This window comes from Propithecus coquereli, unplaced genomic scaffold, assembly GCF_000956105.1.
Source record: "Propithecus coquereli isolate 6110/MARCELLA unplaced genomic scaffold, Pcoq_1.0 Scaffold134, whole genome shotgun sequence".
Classification (NCBI taxonomy): domain Eukaryota; kingdom Metazoa; phylum Chordata; class Mammalia; order Primates; family Indriidae; genus Propithecus; species Propithecus coquereli.
In genome coordinates this window covers 3,050,948-3,068,570 of record NW_012137636.1, presented here as the reverse complement: position 1 = coordinate 3,068,570, position 17,623 = coordinate 3,050,948, and the positions used below count along the sequence as shown (strand labels likewise).

Genomic DNA, 17,623 nt, shown 5'->3' with positions numbered 1-17,623 from the left:
AAGAAACTCATTTTAAATACAATAATAAAGGCAGACTGAAAGTAAAAGGAATGAAAAAGATATATCATGCACATAGTAATAAAAAAAAGCAGAAATGTCTATGTTAACATCAGAAAAAAGCAGATTTCAGAGTAAACAACAATACCAGAGAAGACATAGTCATTATGAAATGATAAAGAATCTAACAAGAAGATATTGCAATCCTAAATACATATGCACCAAATATACAGGTACAAAATATGTGAAGAAAAACTGATAGACCTGAAGGAAGAAATGGACAAATACACAATTATACTAAGCAACTTCAGCATTTCTCTGTCAATAAACTAGTTCTATCAACTAGTTCTTCCATCAACTAGAAGATCAGAAATAATTGAGAAAAACTCAACACCATCATAAAACAGGATCTATTAATAATCAACAATTATAAATTATAAATAGTATTTTTATTGTGCCCAGTAATAGCACAATACACCTTTTTTTCAAGTGTCCACACAATATATAACCTAATAGACCATATTCTTGGCCATAAACAAAGCTCAAATTTTAATAATACAAACTATGTTTTCTAAACATAATGAAATTAATCTAGAAATCAATAAAAGAAGGATAAGAAAATATCCAAACACTCAGAAAGTAAACAACCTACTTCTAAAAAAAAAAAAAAATCCACGGCCCAAACAAATTATCAAGAGAAATAAAAAATATACATTAAATTGAATGAAAATAAAATACAGTATATCTAAATTTGTAGGCCAGAGTGAAGGCAGGGCTGAGAAGGAAATGCATAGCACTAAAATGAATACATTAGAAAAAAGGAAGAAAATGAATAATCCAAGCTCACAGCTGGGAACCTAAAAACAAAAAAAGAGCAAAATACACTGAAAACAAGTAGAAGGAAGGAAATAATAAAGAGTAGACATGAATGAAATTGAAAACAAAAATAATAAAGAAGCCAATGCGGGAGAAGAACAGCTGGTTCTCGAGAAGGTCAATAAAATTAACAAATCTCTAGCAAAACTAACAAAAGAAAAAAGAAAGAAGACACAAACTACCTCTCTCAGGAATATAACAGGGGCTACCACTACAGACTCTGCATACATCAAATGGATAATAAGGGAATCCTATAAACAACTCTACACATTTAAATTTGTCAATTTAGATGAAATATACAAATTACTTGAAAAACACAATTACCACTTGCCCAATATAAAATAGATCATTTGAACTATAACTATTAAGGAACCTGAATTTAAATGCAGAAATTCTCCAGGAAAAAAAAAAAAATCCCAAATGTTTTCACTGGAGACTTCTACCAAAAGTTTAAAAAAGAATTAACATCAATTTTATACAATCTCTTCCAGAAAAGATAAGAAGAGGAAACACTTCCCAATTCTCTACCTCAAGCTAGTACTACCCTGATACTAAAAACAACAAAGTACCAGAAGTACCAAAAAAAAAGTAAACTACAGACTAATGTCTCTTATGAATATATACACAAAAATCCCAAATAAAATAATAGCAAGTAGATTTCAAAATTATGTAAAAATAATTATATGCCAGGACCAAGTGGGGTTTTATTCCATAGATGCAAGGCTGTTTCAACATTCAAATATCAATCAATGCAATCCATCATATTAATAGGCTAAAGAAGAAAACTCGTGATCATATCAATTGTTGCAGAAAAACCACTGGAAAAAATTAAATTTTCATTCATAATAAGAACTCTCCAGAAAAAAACACAGAAATAAATGGGGAAATTCCAAACTTTATAAAAATCATGTGCAAAAATCTTATAGCTAACTTTATATATAATGGTTCAAGGCTGAATGCTTTCCCCTTAAGACCAAGAACAAGGCATAGAGGTTCACATTCATCACTTTTATTAAACACAGTGCTAAAAGTTCTAGTTAATACAATAAGGCAAAGAAGAGAAATAAAATGCATACAGATTAAAAAGAAAGGAGGATATAAAACTTCCCCTATTTGCATGCAACATGACTATGTAGAAAATCCTAATAAATCTAAAAAAATAAAATGATGACAATAAAAAATCAAAACTCATAGGACTAATAAGCAAGTTCAACAAAATTGATAAAACATAAACATACAAAAGAGTGTATTTTTTTTTTTTTTATAGTAGCAACAGCCTTTATTGGTTGCAACGCGAAGTGTAAGAGGAGGGGATAGGACAGCTCCCACTCCTGGGGTGGCATCCGTAGTCTCTGCTGCCACCCTCAGAAAGCAAAAAAGTGTATTTCTATGTACTAGTAATGAGTACCAAAATTAAAAATATAGTTCCATTTACCATCACTTGAAAAACATGTAAATAAATGGAGAGACATACCATGTCAATGAACAGGAAGATTCAATAAAGATGTCAATTCTCCTTAAATTGATTTACAAATTTAAAGCAATTCTTATCTATGTCCCAACATTATTTTTTATAAATATAGAAAAGATTATTTTGAAACTAAGCCAATTTTGAAAAAGAATAAAGTGGGAGGAACCAGGCTACTAGATTCCAAGATTTATTACATTGATGCATTAATCAAGACTATACGGTATTAGGAGAGGGACAGATTTATAAATCAATGGAATAGGACAGAGAACTCAGAAATAGGCCCATATAAATATGTCTGGTATTTGACAAAGGTGTAAAAGCAATTCAATGAAGGAAAGATACATTTTCCTTAAATGATACTGGAGTAATGAACATCCATAGGGAAACAAACAGACAAAATGAACCCTGACCTAAGTTTAACTCAAACTGGATCTGAGTTAAATGTAGAAAACAGAACTCTAAAACTTTTAGGACAAATACAGGAGAAAATCTTTAGCATCTAGGGCTAGGCAAAGAATTCTTAGACTTGACACCAAAAGCACAATCCATAGGGGAAAAATTGATAAACTGGACATCATAAAAATGTTAGAAGTTTGCTATGCAAAAGACCCTGTTTTAAGAAGGTGAAAAGGCAAACTACAAACTGGGAAGATATTGCAAACCACATATCTGAAAAAGAATTAGTATCTAGAATATATAAAGAATGCCTTAAAACTTAACATTAAAAAAAAAACAATTCAAATAGAAAATGAGCAAAAGACATAAAGACACATTTCACTGAAGAAGGTATACAGATGGTAAATAATTACAAGAAGGTGAAAAGGCAAACTACAAACTGGGAAGATATTGCAAACCACATATCTGAAAAAGAATTAGTATCTAGAATATATAAAGAATGCCTTAAAACTTAACATTAAAAAAAAAAACAATTCAAATAGAAAATGAGCAAAAGACATAAAGACACATTTCACTGAAGAAGGTATACAGATGGTAAATAATTACAAGAAAATATGTTCAACATCATTAGCTAATAAAGAAATGCAAATTAAGATCACAATGATATATCACTATATACCTATTAGTAAAATTAAAAATAGTGACACCACCAAATGCAAGTAAGGATGCAGAGAAATATCATTATGGCTGTGTTTAAGTTATAACTATTGACTACCTAGTATGTACCATGACAAAATTAGCATAGTTTCATTCATTCGATGAATGTTATATTGAATCTACTCTGTAGTCCAGGCTCTAGGCACCTGGCATACAGCCATGGGATACAGATGGGCACAGAAATACAGTAGGAAACACAGTTGTTAGAAGGAGAGGGAGTTTGGGAAAATTGAAGAGAGAAGATATGAAATCAGCATCAACGACAGGGGTTAGCAAAAGTAAGGCCCAGATGTTTTCACTGGAGACTTCTACCAAAGGTTTAACAAAAATTAACATCAATCATACAAATCAGGACATGCGGCCTAATTTTGTATCAGTAACTTTATGGGGACACTGCTTGTTACCTTTTCCTAAGAAGTTTAAGGATGTGAGAGATAAAAGTGTTTAAGGCTCATAGGGGAGATAAGGGAGAATGGTGGGGGTTTCATGCCTTTCCTTAAGTGGCTTCTGTTGTTCTCCCAGGCTGTACCAGGAAAGATGCTTTTTCAGTACTCTTGCTAATCTTTTGTCAGCACCCTGTGAGATCTGTGAAAAAAGTTTTCAACTGATTACAAATTCCCTCGCTAATCCATACTAGGCATTTACCAACTGGTGAATAATTTGAGCTGAATTCCTTAGCTTGGTGTCTGATGGCATCTGATCCACATAATCAAATGCTGTGTCTCGGTTCACCTTGCAGGTGCTTTCTTTCCTTTAATTTTGTGTTCGTTGATTTCCCTGTGAGCTCAGCTCACTGACAGCTTCGGGAAAATTGTAAATTTGCAGATTGTCTGGCTTTTCTTGCTGCTGCTATTCTTGGAAGGCTGAGAGCAATGCTGTCTTTGGCTTCCTACATCCAAGGGAAAGCTGACCCAACATGATTAAATCTAACACTCCACCTTCAGTGTTTATACTTTGGAAGCTGATTATCACTGAAGAACAACTCCGCTGGCTGGTCTTGTTCTAAGCTCAAGACCATCACCCTCAAATTAAGGCCTTGGTGCTACCCAGGAAATCCACTTTATATCCATAACATATTCATTCTCCTAGTTCATAAGTCAGCAAACTTTTACTATAAGGAGCCAGACAGCAAATTCTTTAGGCTTTGTAAGACAGTCTCTGTCTCCTATTCATCTGTGTTTACACTTATCTCTAGGTTTTCTATATGTATGTTTTGTTTCTATATCAATTAATTCATGAGTTTGGTATTTATCATTCTTGATGTTCTCTAAGCTTCTTGGATCTGCGGTTTGGTATCTGTCATTAATTTTAGAAAATTCTCAGTTATTTATTTTTTAAATATTTCTTCTTCCTCATCCTTTCTTCCTTCTCCTACTAGAATTCTAATTATGCATGTTATTAAAGAATGTTTTACCTCACAGCTCTTAGATGCTCTGTTCTGTTTTTTCCTCCACTCTTTTTTCTCTTTGCATTTCAGTTTGTTTAATTTCTATTGATCTATCTTCAATTCAAGCTGCTTCTTCCATTGTCTTCTAAGGTTATTTTTCATTTGTTACTGTGTTCATTTCTAGCACTTCCCTTTTATTCTTTCATATTTTAGTGTCCCTCTGTCTGCTAAAATTATCTATCTGATCTTGCATATCACCTATATTTTCCATTTGAGCCTTTAAAATATCAATTGCAGTTATTTTATATTCTGTCTGGTTTTTCCCATATCTCTGTGTTATTTGAGTCTGGTTGATCACTTTGTCTCTTCAGACTATACTTTGTCTTGCCTTTTGGTATGTCTCATAACTTTTGTTGAAAGCTAGACATGTTGTATAGGATAGTAGACATGGAAGTCAATATTTTTAAACTTGAAAATATTGCTTTCCTTTCCTATTGCTAGGTCTTCACTGTGGGGGTTTGTGTTGATCTAGTCAGGGGTTGGGCTGGGTTTAAAGTTTTTGGTTGCTATGATTATCAGAGCTGGAGTTTGTTGTTGCTATGGACACTGGGAATTTCAAATTCCTCTAGTGGTACCCTGTTTTGAGGTTGGTTTGGGGTTTCTCTTTGTGCTGCTTCTCAAAAGAAACTGTCCCTCAAAACTCTCCTAGTCATATTCCACTGTGATTTTTACTCAAGGCTAATTAATGTGGTGAGGAGATGAAATTTTTTCTGATTCAAATTATGTCTCACTATTAAGCAGGTACTGTGAACTTGGATCTTGGGGATGAAGGCTTCACAAGTGTTCCTCCTCCTCCTCCAGGAATACAGTTTAAAAAAAATTATTTTCCTGCCTGTTCTCTTTCACCAGCTGCACTGGGCATCCACCTATGTCCTCAAACAATTGTTTTGATACCCTTCTCCCTGAAGATCATAGCCTTTTTTACTTCAGGGAGATAGGAGACATGGGTATGAGCGGAGTATGAGCAGTGGTTGCTGTTCCCCTTCCTTAGCTGGCACCACGGGGGAAGCTTTCTCTGGATTTTCCCCAATCTTCCCCAAGAGAGCCTGCTGACCTCCAGGGCCTTCGCATCTCATGGCAGCCCACACTGAGCCATTAGCAGTTTATTAAAAATTTCTAGTTTAATCTTCCTCTGGCATTGAATTCCTATGGCATTCAATAGCATCTATCTCAGTCAAGCAAATGCTCAGTTCCTATTTTTCTCTGCAGGAGTCTGTCCCTTTCCAAATTTAGAGTTGGTTGTTTGCCCTCTGACCTCAGTTTTCTAATAAGTTCAAGAAAAGGTGTTAACTTGTAGTTTGTCCAGCTTTTTGTTTTGTTGTAGAAATGGGAGTGTTATCCTTCCAGCTCTCTTCATCTCCAAACTAAAACCTGAAGCCTCCAGAAGCTTAATATATAAAGAATTAAGAGTTCCTTATATGTTAGGGTTTACAAAGCCCTTTTATTGTGATATACATATTACAATTATTTTCTCTCAGTTTGTTAGTTGTCTTCTGATTTTGTTTATGGGCTTTTCACTCTGCCTGCATTGCCTTTCCCATAGAAACCCCAATGAAGGCTTTGGCTTAAGCCTTCCCCTCATTGCTGCTCCTACGTGACCACCTGGAATTTCCCCTGTGGCCCTGCATAATGTGGCCTGTCCCCTTCTCCAGGGAAATGTCAGTCATAAATTCTTCTCTCAGTGGCATTGACCTCTCCATGTCATCACTCAGTCAACCAACTGTATAAATTAAGACATGTGCACAGAACAATTCTATGATTTTATTTAAATAAAATTCTAGAAAATGCAAACTAAAGTGACAGAAAGCATATTGGTGGTTCCCTGGGTATGGGATGTGGGCAGAGAGCAGCAAGAAAGAGGGATTACCAGAGAACTCAGGGAAACTCCTGGGTCATGGATTGTTGTCTTGACTGTAGTGATAATTTCATGTGTGTCAAAACTTATCAAAATGTATACTTTATATATGACCAACTATGGTATGTCAATTATGTCTCAATAAAGCTGTTTTAAAATTTTTTAAGGTATATATAGGAAGCAAAATGTAAAACTGCTTTTATTCACAGACTATGTAATCACATACATATAAAAATATAAAAGATTCTACAAGAAAGCTACTAAAACAACTAAGTGACTTCATCAAGATGCAGTTACAAAGTCAATATTCAAAATCAACTATACTTTCATAAAAAAAGCAACAAAAAATGGAAAAATAAAAATTTTTAAATAATACCATTATAATAATAAAAAAAATTGTTGAGATAAATTAAAAATAATCAACAAAATGAAAATCTATACCATGATCATGGATTGGAATGTTCAACATTGTTAAGATGTCAATTCTTCCCATGTATATGTATAAATCCAACATAATCCCAATCAAAATCCCAGCTAGTTTTTTTTTTTTAAGAAACTAACAAGCTGCCTCTAACATTTATATAGAAATGCAATTTTGAAAAGGAAAAACAAAGTTGGAAAACTACCTTCTTTCAAGATTTACTATAAACCTAGAGTAATCAAGACACTATGGCACTGGCATGTAGACATATAGGTCAGCAGAATAATAGAGAGTCTAGAAATGAATATATACATAATAAAATCAATTTTCAACAAATGTGCCAAGGATAACTCAATGGGGAAAAATAGTTACCAAAAAGGAGCACACAGAAACTTGTTGGCATTATGGAAATGTTTTGTAACGCCATTGCAGTGAGGGTTACATAGTTTCATACATTTGTCAAAACTCAAATGTATACTTGAAATGTGTACATTTTATTGCATATAAGTTGTATCTCAACAAGCTGATTAAAGAGAAAGAAGCCAGCGTGAGAAAAGATATGTTGAGGGTCCCAGAGCTAAGATGGTGAGACAGAAAAGCTACCTGCCCTGCAACAGCCTCCTCTCAATGCCATAGCTTGTGAGAAGGCAGTGACTTCCAGTGAGGAAAGAACAAGGAGATCACTCAGAATACCAAAGATTTTTGTGACTATGAACCTGTCTACCTGTGATCTATCACATCTTCAGAGAAGAGACTTCTTTTCCATTAAAAGAAACCAGGATTTTATGAGGAACCAAAATTTAAAATCTAGAGTTGAGTCATTATTTATATTCAGAACTAACTGGCTGCTAATAATAAATGCTAGGTATCCTTTTGGGCTTTTTTCCCTCTTGTTATAAAAGTTCTATCTCTGATATTAATGTCAACTTTCAGCTTTTTAGGGCAAATGTGTAAGTTTATTTTATAGTGGGAAGCCAAAGGTCCTTATGATGAGAGACACAATCTGTCTGAGCTGGTCTGAAGTGCAGATTGTACTCTGCATTGTGGAAAGGGACTTTTTCATGGCACCATGGAAAAACTTCTGAGTTTTTCAGAGATATCATAAAGGTATGAAGAGCTGCCATGGACTGTGTGTCAAGGAATTAGAGCTCCTGTCCAGATGGTTCATTTTCCCCATAGTGATTGCTTTAAGATATGGGCATACCAGTCAGAAGAGAGTCTTGAAGGTTTTATTCTACATACAACCACATTGTCACTGTGCTATCAATCATGTGAGCATGGGCAATGCCATCCAGCTCAGAAAGGAGAATCTGGAAACCATTTGCAACTTGCAGGGGACAGGCGCCCTTGGCTTTCATGAGGCCCAGGAAAGTTCTCAGATCAGTGAACTGTGACTGAAGGCAACATTGTTATCAGGGCAACTGCACAAGCCAGTCAAACAAGATGTGGTCAGTGCCCTCTTGACTATTACCAGCAGTTTATCATTGATTTGTTCATACTGAGATGCTTGCCCTGTGGTCAGCCAGTGGTTGGAGCATGAAGATTTTGCTCAGTACTGGGGAGAGGTATACTAAGAAGAAGGAAAAAAACGTTTCTAACTTCAGGGAGCCTTTGACTAATACTGAAGGCCAAGTTACGTGCAAGTATACATACACATTAAACCTTGTGTACTTAAAGGAAGGGGTGGGCCAGCAATTACATCAATAAAAAGATACTACATTTAATTGAGCATATAGAACTTGTTATCAGTGCAGAAAAGCAGAAGAGAGGAATGTAATTTTCTTTTGTAGAAATGAGAATACTAGCAGAATGAATGGTAGATGTACGCAATCAGAAAGTCTAAGGGAAAGGTATTTCTACATTCAATTTTGGGTTAAAAAAAAGCTTAGAATAACACCTACTCTTATTTGGAGATGGAGTTTTAGCAAGAGCTGGGAAAATCTCAATTAATAGAGCAAGATAGCAGTGGCATACTAATAGAGAACTGTCCAGACAAAAATTTTTCAGCAAAGGTATATCATGTTTTAATTTACAAGCAGTGAATTTTTTTAAAGCAGTGTTTTTCAACATTTTGTGCTGGAGCCATTGGACATCCAAATGGAAAAAAATATTAATCTTGACCTAAACATCACACTTCATACAAACTTAACTCAGGATGGATCACTGGATTTAAATGTAAAATGTAAAACAAGACAACTTTTAGAAGGAAATGCAGAAAATCCTTGGGACCTATGACTTGGTGAACAGTTCTTAAGCATGACACTGAAATCACGATTCTATAAAAAAATAAAAACACATTGGATTTCATCAAATTTAAAAATATTTTCTCTATGTAAGACCCTGTTGAGAAGATGAAGAGAAATGATACACTGGGATACAATATTGGCAAACTACCTATCTTACAGAAAAAAAATCAATAGTAAAAGGCCAATATAATTAGAAAATGAGCAAAAGATAAAAGACATTTCATCAAATAATATGAATGGCAAATTTGTATATAAAAATATGTTCAACATGGCTAGCCATTAGGGAAATGCAAATTAAGACCAATTAGAATAGCTAAAAAAGGTGACAATACCAAATGCTGGGGAGAATGCAGAAAACCTGGATCTCTTGTACATTGTTGCTGGGAATGTAAAATGGTATGGCCAATCTAGAAAAAGTTTGACAGTTTCTTAAAAATTTAAACATGCTCACCATGCAGATCAGCCATTGCACTCCTGGGTGTTTGTCACAGAGGAATGAAAACTTAGATCCACACAAAAAACTATACAGGAATGTTCACAGCAGCTTTCTTTGTAATAGCCAAAAACTGGAAACAACTCCAGTGTCCCTCAGTAGGTGAATGTTTAAATCCCATGGAATACAACTCAGCAATAAAAAAGGAATGGACTAGTGATCACATAGCAATTCAGATGAATCTCAAGGGCATTATTTGAGTGGACAAAAGCCACTCCCAAAATGTCACACATGGTATGATTCCATGTATATACAATGTCTTCAAATGACAGCTGGATAACAGAATCTACACGTGATAAAATGGCATAGAGCTATGCATACACATTGTGCCAATGCCAGTTTCCTGATTTTGATAGTATGCCATAGCTACGTAAGATGTAACTACATGGGGAAGCAGGGTAAAGGGCACACAGGGACCTCTGTATACTGTTTGTGCAACTTCCTGAAAATATATAATTATCTCAAAATAAAAAGCTGAAAAACAAAAAAATAAAAAAGATATGTTCAGCACATATTATTTAGGATTACTATACAAATATATTAATTATGCCAACAACTCAGTAAGAAAACTGCCACCAAATAGGTGATAAAGATTTATGCAGGTTATTGATAGAGGAACAAACTCAAATGCCTATTAAGCATGAAAAACATGTTTAACCCCACAAGTAATAAGCACAAATTAAAACAAAAACCATATCATAGCCATCATAGGAGTAAAAATCATAAGGTCTGATAATTCAAAATCTAATAAGGATATGAGAAAAATTCTCCTAGAAAGCAGTGTGAATGCTTCAGAGAGCAATTTAGCAATATCTCATAAAGTTTACAAAGCACACACTCTACAACACAGCACTTCCACTTCTAGTTATGTATCAGAGCAAATCTTGCATATATACAGTAGGAAACACATACAAGAATATACATTTTAGAACTGCTTGTAATAGAAAAATTAGAAATAATATCCACAAATAGGAAAATAAATTTTTGAATTCATAAAATGGTTAAAATTAAATATATTTAAATACACAGAGTTGAAAAATACAATATTGACAAAAAAGCTGCAGAGTGACACATTCAGTATGAGATCATTTATGTGGACTTAAAACACTTAAAACAATCCTTGAAAACAGGGATTCGATGGATACACACATCAAGTTTACGATAAGGATACTTGTGGGAAGAAACAAGGAGCAAACTGAACTGGAAGCAGAACAAAGGTGACTTTAATTGTATTTATAGTATTTAGTTATTTTAAAATGTCTGATGCAAAAATGACAAAAGATTAGCATTTCTTTATTCTAGATGGTTGGTCACACAATTGAATATTATTCTCTAAGTTTCTGTAATTTTAAACATTTCAAAATGAAAAGAATATTTTTAAAAGCTAATAAAAATATGAATGAGGGAGTAAAAAGCATTAACTTTTAATTAATAGGCTGGATTCTGAGATAGCTTTAAACTCAAAAGTAGTATTTTACTGTAATGTCAAATTTAGCATTTATCTTAAGGGTTCACAAACTAAGTTAACTAATATTTTTGTTTTTTAAATTCCTAGAGTTTACAGACTACTATAAAAAAAAACATACTTTTTTTAGGCTAAATATTGGAAGATATTCATAGATTTCTGGCTATGTGACTAAATAAATCTTACTTATGAAACTCCAGGATCACTATTCTGCTCATCACTTTCACTGTCCCATCATGTGATCATCATACGCACCGCGAGGTCTCCAAAGCCAACAGCCCACGCCCATTAGAACCCCTTTTGGCTCCCATGACTCTCAGGATCCATCTGGCTTATCTACTACTCTGGTCATTATTTCCATACTAAGGTTTATTCTTTGAGTTCATGTGTAAGCACAGTTTCTGGGGTCTTTAAATCTTAAGAGAGGAACTTTTGATATTCTGCTCAACTATAAGGACACACACAATCAATTAACGTGAAAGGTCCCCTCCTTTTATGTTAATATCATTATGCTTACTATTTTTTTTTTTTTTTTTTGAGACAGAGTCTCACTGTGTTGCCCAGGCTAGAGTGCCGTGGCATCATCCTCGCTCACAGCAACCTCAAACTCCTGGGCTCAAGCGATCCTCCTGTCTCAGCCTCCCGAGTAGCTGGGACTACAGCCATGCGCCACCATGCCCGGCTAATTTTTTCTATATGTTTTTAGTTGTCCAATTAATTTCTTTCTATTTTTAGTAGAGACGGCGTCTCGCTCTTACTCAGGCTGGTTTCGAACTCCTGAGCTCAAACAGTCCACCCGCCTTGGCCTCCCAGAGAGCAAGGATTACAGGCGTGAGCCACAGCGCCCGACCCACTATTTTTATTTGATAGGAAAGGCTCACTCTACAAATATTAATTGTCTCAAATTACCACTCACCTCTGGATAAAGATGGAAGCGTTTCACTGTATTGATTACAAGAGGATATTCAGTAAGCCTGTCATTCATAATCATCCACAGTCCTTCCAAAAATGAAGGTGCTTCAATAATGGTCTTGAAGTAGGAATAATAAAGTCCCTTTAGAAAAAGATACATATTATTGATATAAGTAAAACTTTATAAAAATATATGACCTTTTCCTTCTTTTAGAACATTTTTTTCTAAAAGAAGGAAAAGGTCATAATAAAACTTCTTAACTACTCCTGGCTATTGCATTCTTGGACTCAAAAAGCATGTATTTTTAGGTTATTCCCATATTCTTTCAACTTTTCTATAGGTTTGAAAATTGTCAAACTAAAGAGATAGAAGGATGGTCAAATGTTTTAAGGAGATTTTCTAATAGTGCCTTAAAATATGTATACAGCATACTTTAATTTTACCACATCTGCTTTTACCCCTACATTATGAGATACTTGGAGGCTGGCATCTGATGATTTCTATCATAAACGGATGCCTTCATGCCACCAAACAACTTTGCATATATAAAATTATTTCTTTTTTCCCCAAGCTTTTAGGAAATAACATATAATTACCATCAGCATCATGGGCATGGAACTCCATGCTTCCAGCTTACTTGACAGCTCTATCTAATGGCATGGCACAAAGTGAAAACTAAATGTCAATTGACTCTTGTTGCTCACAAATGCTGGGTACTGAAAAGGGAATTCTTTTAGTATACTGCTCCAGTATATGAAATAATGGGTAGTAAAATTGCTGATGAGTTAAAATTCATGGTTTAACAACAGCATCTTGTGTCTTATTTCCCTCATCAATTTCTTGTTTTCCTTCCTAAAACCTAAAAGCAAATAAAGGGCCAGATTGTTTATAATATACTCTCCCCAGAAAACATTAATCTTTAACTCTATAGTCATTTTGGCCTCATCCAACTACTTTATTTTCAGTAGATTAAGCAACACTAGTAACTACTAAATTAAAGATGTTTTAGCTGACGTCCGGAAGGCCATTTCCTCCTAGTTTTGATTGGTAAAATATGAGTTTGTAAAGGATTTTCCTTTCTGTTTAGGAGGATAATAAGGCAATAAAACAATTAAAAGATATCTAATATGTAAAAGTCTATATTCAGAGAAATATTAAATACATAAGAATGTTTTATTATAAGCTATTTTTTTGTGCCAAGTACTGTGCTATGTGCTCCCGTTCATGATCTCCCTACATTTTCACTAAATCCCTGTAAAGTTGGCATTATTTCTATTTAACATATGAGATTACTGAGAATCAGAGAGGCTGACTAGCCATCATACAATGAAGCACAGAACTGTGAACAAAATCCAGTGATATGTCACCAAAGCCCACACTCTGCCCCAGCTACGCTCTTTATTTAATAATATTTTATATCTTCTTTGGAAATACCTTTGAAGTATTCAAATGCCATACAAATGTTAACATATCCAATTCTTCAAAGCTTTACAGGGGCTATAGGGATGAAAATCAAAAAGCACTGGCTGTGGTGCCTAGAATAGGCAAATTCACAGACAGAAAGTAGGGAGGGGGATTAGGGTTTAGTTTATACAGACTTTCCATTCAAGATAGCAAAAAGTTCTGGAGATGGACAGTGGTAATCGTTGCACAACAATGTGAATGTACCTAATGCCATTGAATTGTACACTTAAAATGGTTAAAATGATAAATTTTATAAAACTTACATTTAAATTTTTTAAATTTTAAATTTAAATTTTACCACAATTTAAATTAAAAAGCAGTGGCTACACAGTAAGGGGAGCCAGTTTTAATGCTTCACTCAGCAGCCCCCAACCAGCTGTGAGCTGATCTGGAGGACTGTTTTGGTCTCCTCTACATGTACAATTCTACAATTCTGGCATTCATTACCCCATTTAATCCTCACAGTAATTATGTGAGACATGTATGGCAGAGAACATTATCTCCGTTTTACAGATTCAATGTCAAAAAACAGAAAAATTACCAAGAAATTATATCAAAAGTTATCTGTTAAAAGAGATTATCTTGAAATCAAAAGAGAGCTAAAAACAAAAAATTAAAAGACCCACGTAAAACATGGGATCTCCCGAACCTAGCCAAAGAGATAGGAATTTCCGATAATATTTGATACCCTGTATCACTTCTTCAGTGCTGTCTTTGTTCTCTGTCTTCATCTGCTATTATAATTGATCTTTATTATTTTAAAAAGAAGTCTGCATTAGGAAAGGGGGAGAGATAATGAGATAAGTGAAAGAAAAAGAATCTCAAACACTTTTCATACCATATTATATTAATAGCTTAAGAAACAGTGCAGTTCACCAAAAGGTCATTTTCGTTCCCAATAAACTTCTACCTTATAGTCTTACTATTCTGAAACCACAAATTAATTCATCAGAAGAAAGAACCTAACCATTTCAGTGCGAAAAGTCATCTCCCGTTCCAAAGATGAGAGGTGAGAAAAATGGCGATCATTTTCAAAAAGTGTTATTAAATGTATCCTAGGGAAAAAAATGAAGTATCATATTATAAGTAGAACAGGTTTCAAAATCAATATTAAGTTATAGATAAGCAAAATAAGAAAGCCATAAAAACGAAAAAAAAATTTTTATAATAAATATTCAGACAATTTTATAATTTGCTCACTAACTGCTGTGTTTTTTAGACATTTATAATCTAGTGTAGCATACACCTGGAATTCCTTAACTTGCTGGTTTTTTTTTTTTTTTTTGAGACAGAGTGTCACTCTGTTGCCCTGGCTAGAGTGCATCACAGCAACCTCAAACTCCGGGGTTCAAGCGATCCTATTGCCTCAGCCTCCCAAGTAGCTGGGACTACAGGCACGTGCCATCATGCCTGGCTAGTTTTTCTATATATATTTTTAGTTGTCCAGCTAATTTCTTTCTATTTTTTTATTAGAGACGGGGTCTCGCTCTTGTTCAGGCTGGTCTCGAACTCCTGAGCTCAAACGATCAGCCCACCTCGGCCTCCCAGAGTGCTAGGATTACAGGCATGAGCCACTGCACTGGGCCCAACTTGCTGGTTTTTAAACTTACATAGCTAAAATTCTTGTGGATCCCTCCATCTTTTCTACCACTGCAGGCCACTAAATCAGAACAGAGGCAGATTTTTATTTGTTTTTTAAGATTCACACGTGATCCTGATGTAATGGGATTGGGAAATATCTCTTTAACTGTTGAAAAGCATTCAGAATATAATTTTCAACAAAATTCCTTTAGATTGAATTAGTTTTTAAATAACTATAATACCGCATAAGGGATCAATTTTTAAGTGCCAAAGAACACAAGACTATACTTGATATTTTAGTGGTGTAACTCAATAGTTGTAGGAGGTGAAAAAAGGGGCATATGTGATAAACAAAATTAGTTATCATCAGCAATTATGCTATCTTTATATAGTATGTGCTTTCCAGTGAAGTTGAAAATAAAGCAAAATTCCATATATCAACCCTGTTTTCCACTAACCCTTCTTTATATGTAGGACATACGGCAGGGTACCAATAGCTGTAGGAATATTTCCTACTATTACAGCCTTTGTTCTAACATCAAAATCTCCCTGTAGACTGAATGGCCAGAGCAGCACTGTCCCAACAGAACATGGGGGTAGATCCCATTTTTCCCAAGGGTAGAAATTCCTGAGCTCAGGTAGAAATGAAAATATTCCAGAGTAAAATATTATTGTTTTACATATGATTTATACAAACAGAATACTTTAATAAAAGAATGTGCATAGCCATGCACACTGAAAGGCTCCAAGTCATTTAACTCTGTATTACTACTGCAAAATCATCTTCACTTCTACGTGAATTCCAATTGGCAGGTGTTAATAAAATTTTATTTCTAAACTTATGTCACTAACAACACATAGGTATCAAAAAATAAGGAAGTATTTTAAATGAAACATACATAATATACTGGAAAAGCTAGATATCTAAAGAAATATAGTATTTAATTCCTCAGTAAAGCAAAAATATTCATAAGTTACCATTCCCCTAATATATCTATTTTGTAAATGCTGCTTCACATGAGATTTATCAAAAAGTAATATATATGTGTAAACTGGTATTTCTATAGCTGTTCTATACAGATGGCCAGAAGTTATTATTTTATTGTCTGCAAACAGCAATAGAAAATTAATCCAAATGTTTTTACTTATTTCAAACTGAAACTAAATCTTACCAGTGCAAAATTCCCACAAAGGCAGCTGGAAAAAGAAAAAAAAAAAGAAAGTTATTAAAAGCTGATTTATTATAAAATATCTTTAAAACAAGTATTTCAAATGCATTCCTTTGTACATATAGAGAGATAATACATAAAACAAGATGGCCAGCTATTCCTGTCTATATGAGAGTAGGGAAAAAATCCAGAAGGGCACAAAATTGTGAATAGTGCTTACTTCTACAGGGGGAACTTAACGAGCAAAGAAAGAGATTGAAAAGGTTTTTATATCTCATGTGGAAGTTCATAAAAGAGTGATTGAATCATGGATGATTTTGACCTTTTTGTGATTTTTCAATATTATTCTCTATTGTCTCATTCTCTAATCCTTTACATAAAATTTTAAAAAGAAGTAAATATATATAGTCAGATAGATTCTTTCAGAAAAGACTCGAGCCAGCCAGAGCCACCCCAGACCACTTTCCCTCATCAGAAGATGGTTAAATGCAGGCAATCACTTCCTCAGCAGCACATTTGAAAGCCCCATCACGAAATTCAATCGCTGATGAATTGCAAGCTCTTTGTGAGCTCCTAGATTGCTCAGAAGACTCCTCTATAGTCACTGGGCTAATGCCCCAGGCACAAGGCTTTATCAGGAAGCTGCAAGACAGGTCAAATAGTGAAGCTGCTCTGGGTATAGGGCTTTTGGAGACACTGCAAACACAGTCTGTCCCCTCTGGTGGCTGGGAAGTTCCTTGTTTGCAAGGGTACCACGGAGCTGCGCAGAGGGGATAGGGATAGAACAAGTTAAAATACCACAAATCTTGCTGTTCTTACAGAGGTTCAGCAGCTTTTCTTGAATTAATGCTCTTTAGATTATTGTAAACCTTTGGTTAATTTCCAAAGTTTCAAAAAAGCTGACTTTGATAATTTTCCAAGTATTTTCATTATTGTCATGGAGGAGTGAACTTAACTTGGCTATTCTAGAAGTCCTGCGTCCCCTCTAAGATTTTCTAACAGTATTTCTTATGGTTGTCCCAAATATACTTGGCAAGTCATCTTACAAACCACCAACATTAACTCCTTAAAAAAATTTAAAAATTACTCAACTTGGCTAACAATATAAATAC

The 17,623-nt window shown here is 34.4% G+C and overlaps 1 protein-coding gene across 1 annotated transcript in view; it reads right to left on the bottom strand.

The window, feature by feature from the left end:
• DPY19L2 (dpy-19-like 2 (C. elegans)) overlaps window positions 1-17,623 on the bottom strand; it is a 139,239-nt gene that overhangs the window by 117,763 nt on the left and 3,853 nt on the right. Inside the window, exons 2-4 of the mRNA XM_012638753.1 lie at window positions 16,515-16,539; window positions 14,729-14,816; window positions 12,301-12,438 (exon numbers count right to left, since the gene is read on the bottom strand). Of these exons, the coding sequence (XP_012494207.1) occupies window positions 12,301-12,438; window positions 14,729-14,816; window positions 16,515-16,539 (251 nt within the window). The remainder of the gene's footprint in view (window positions 1-12,300; window positions 12,439-14,728; window positions 14,817-16,514; window positions 16,540-17,623) is intronic.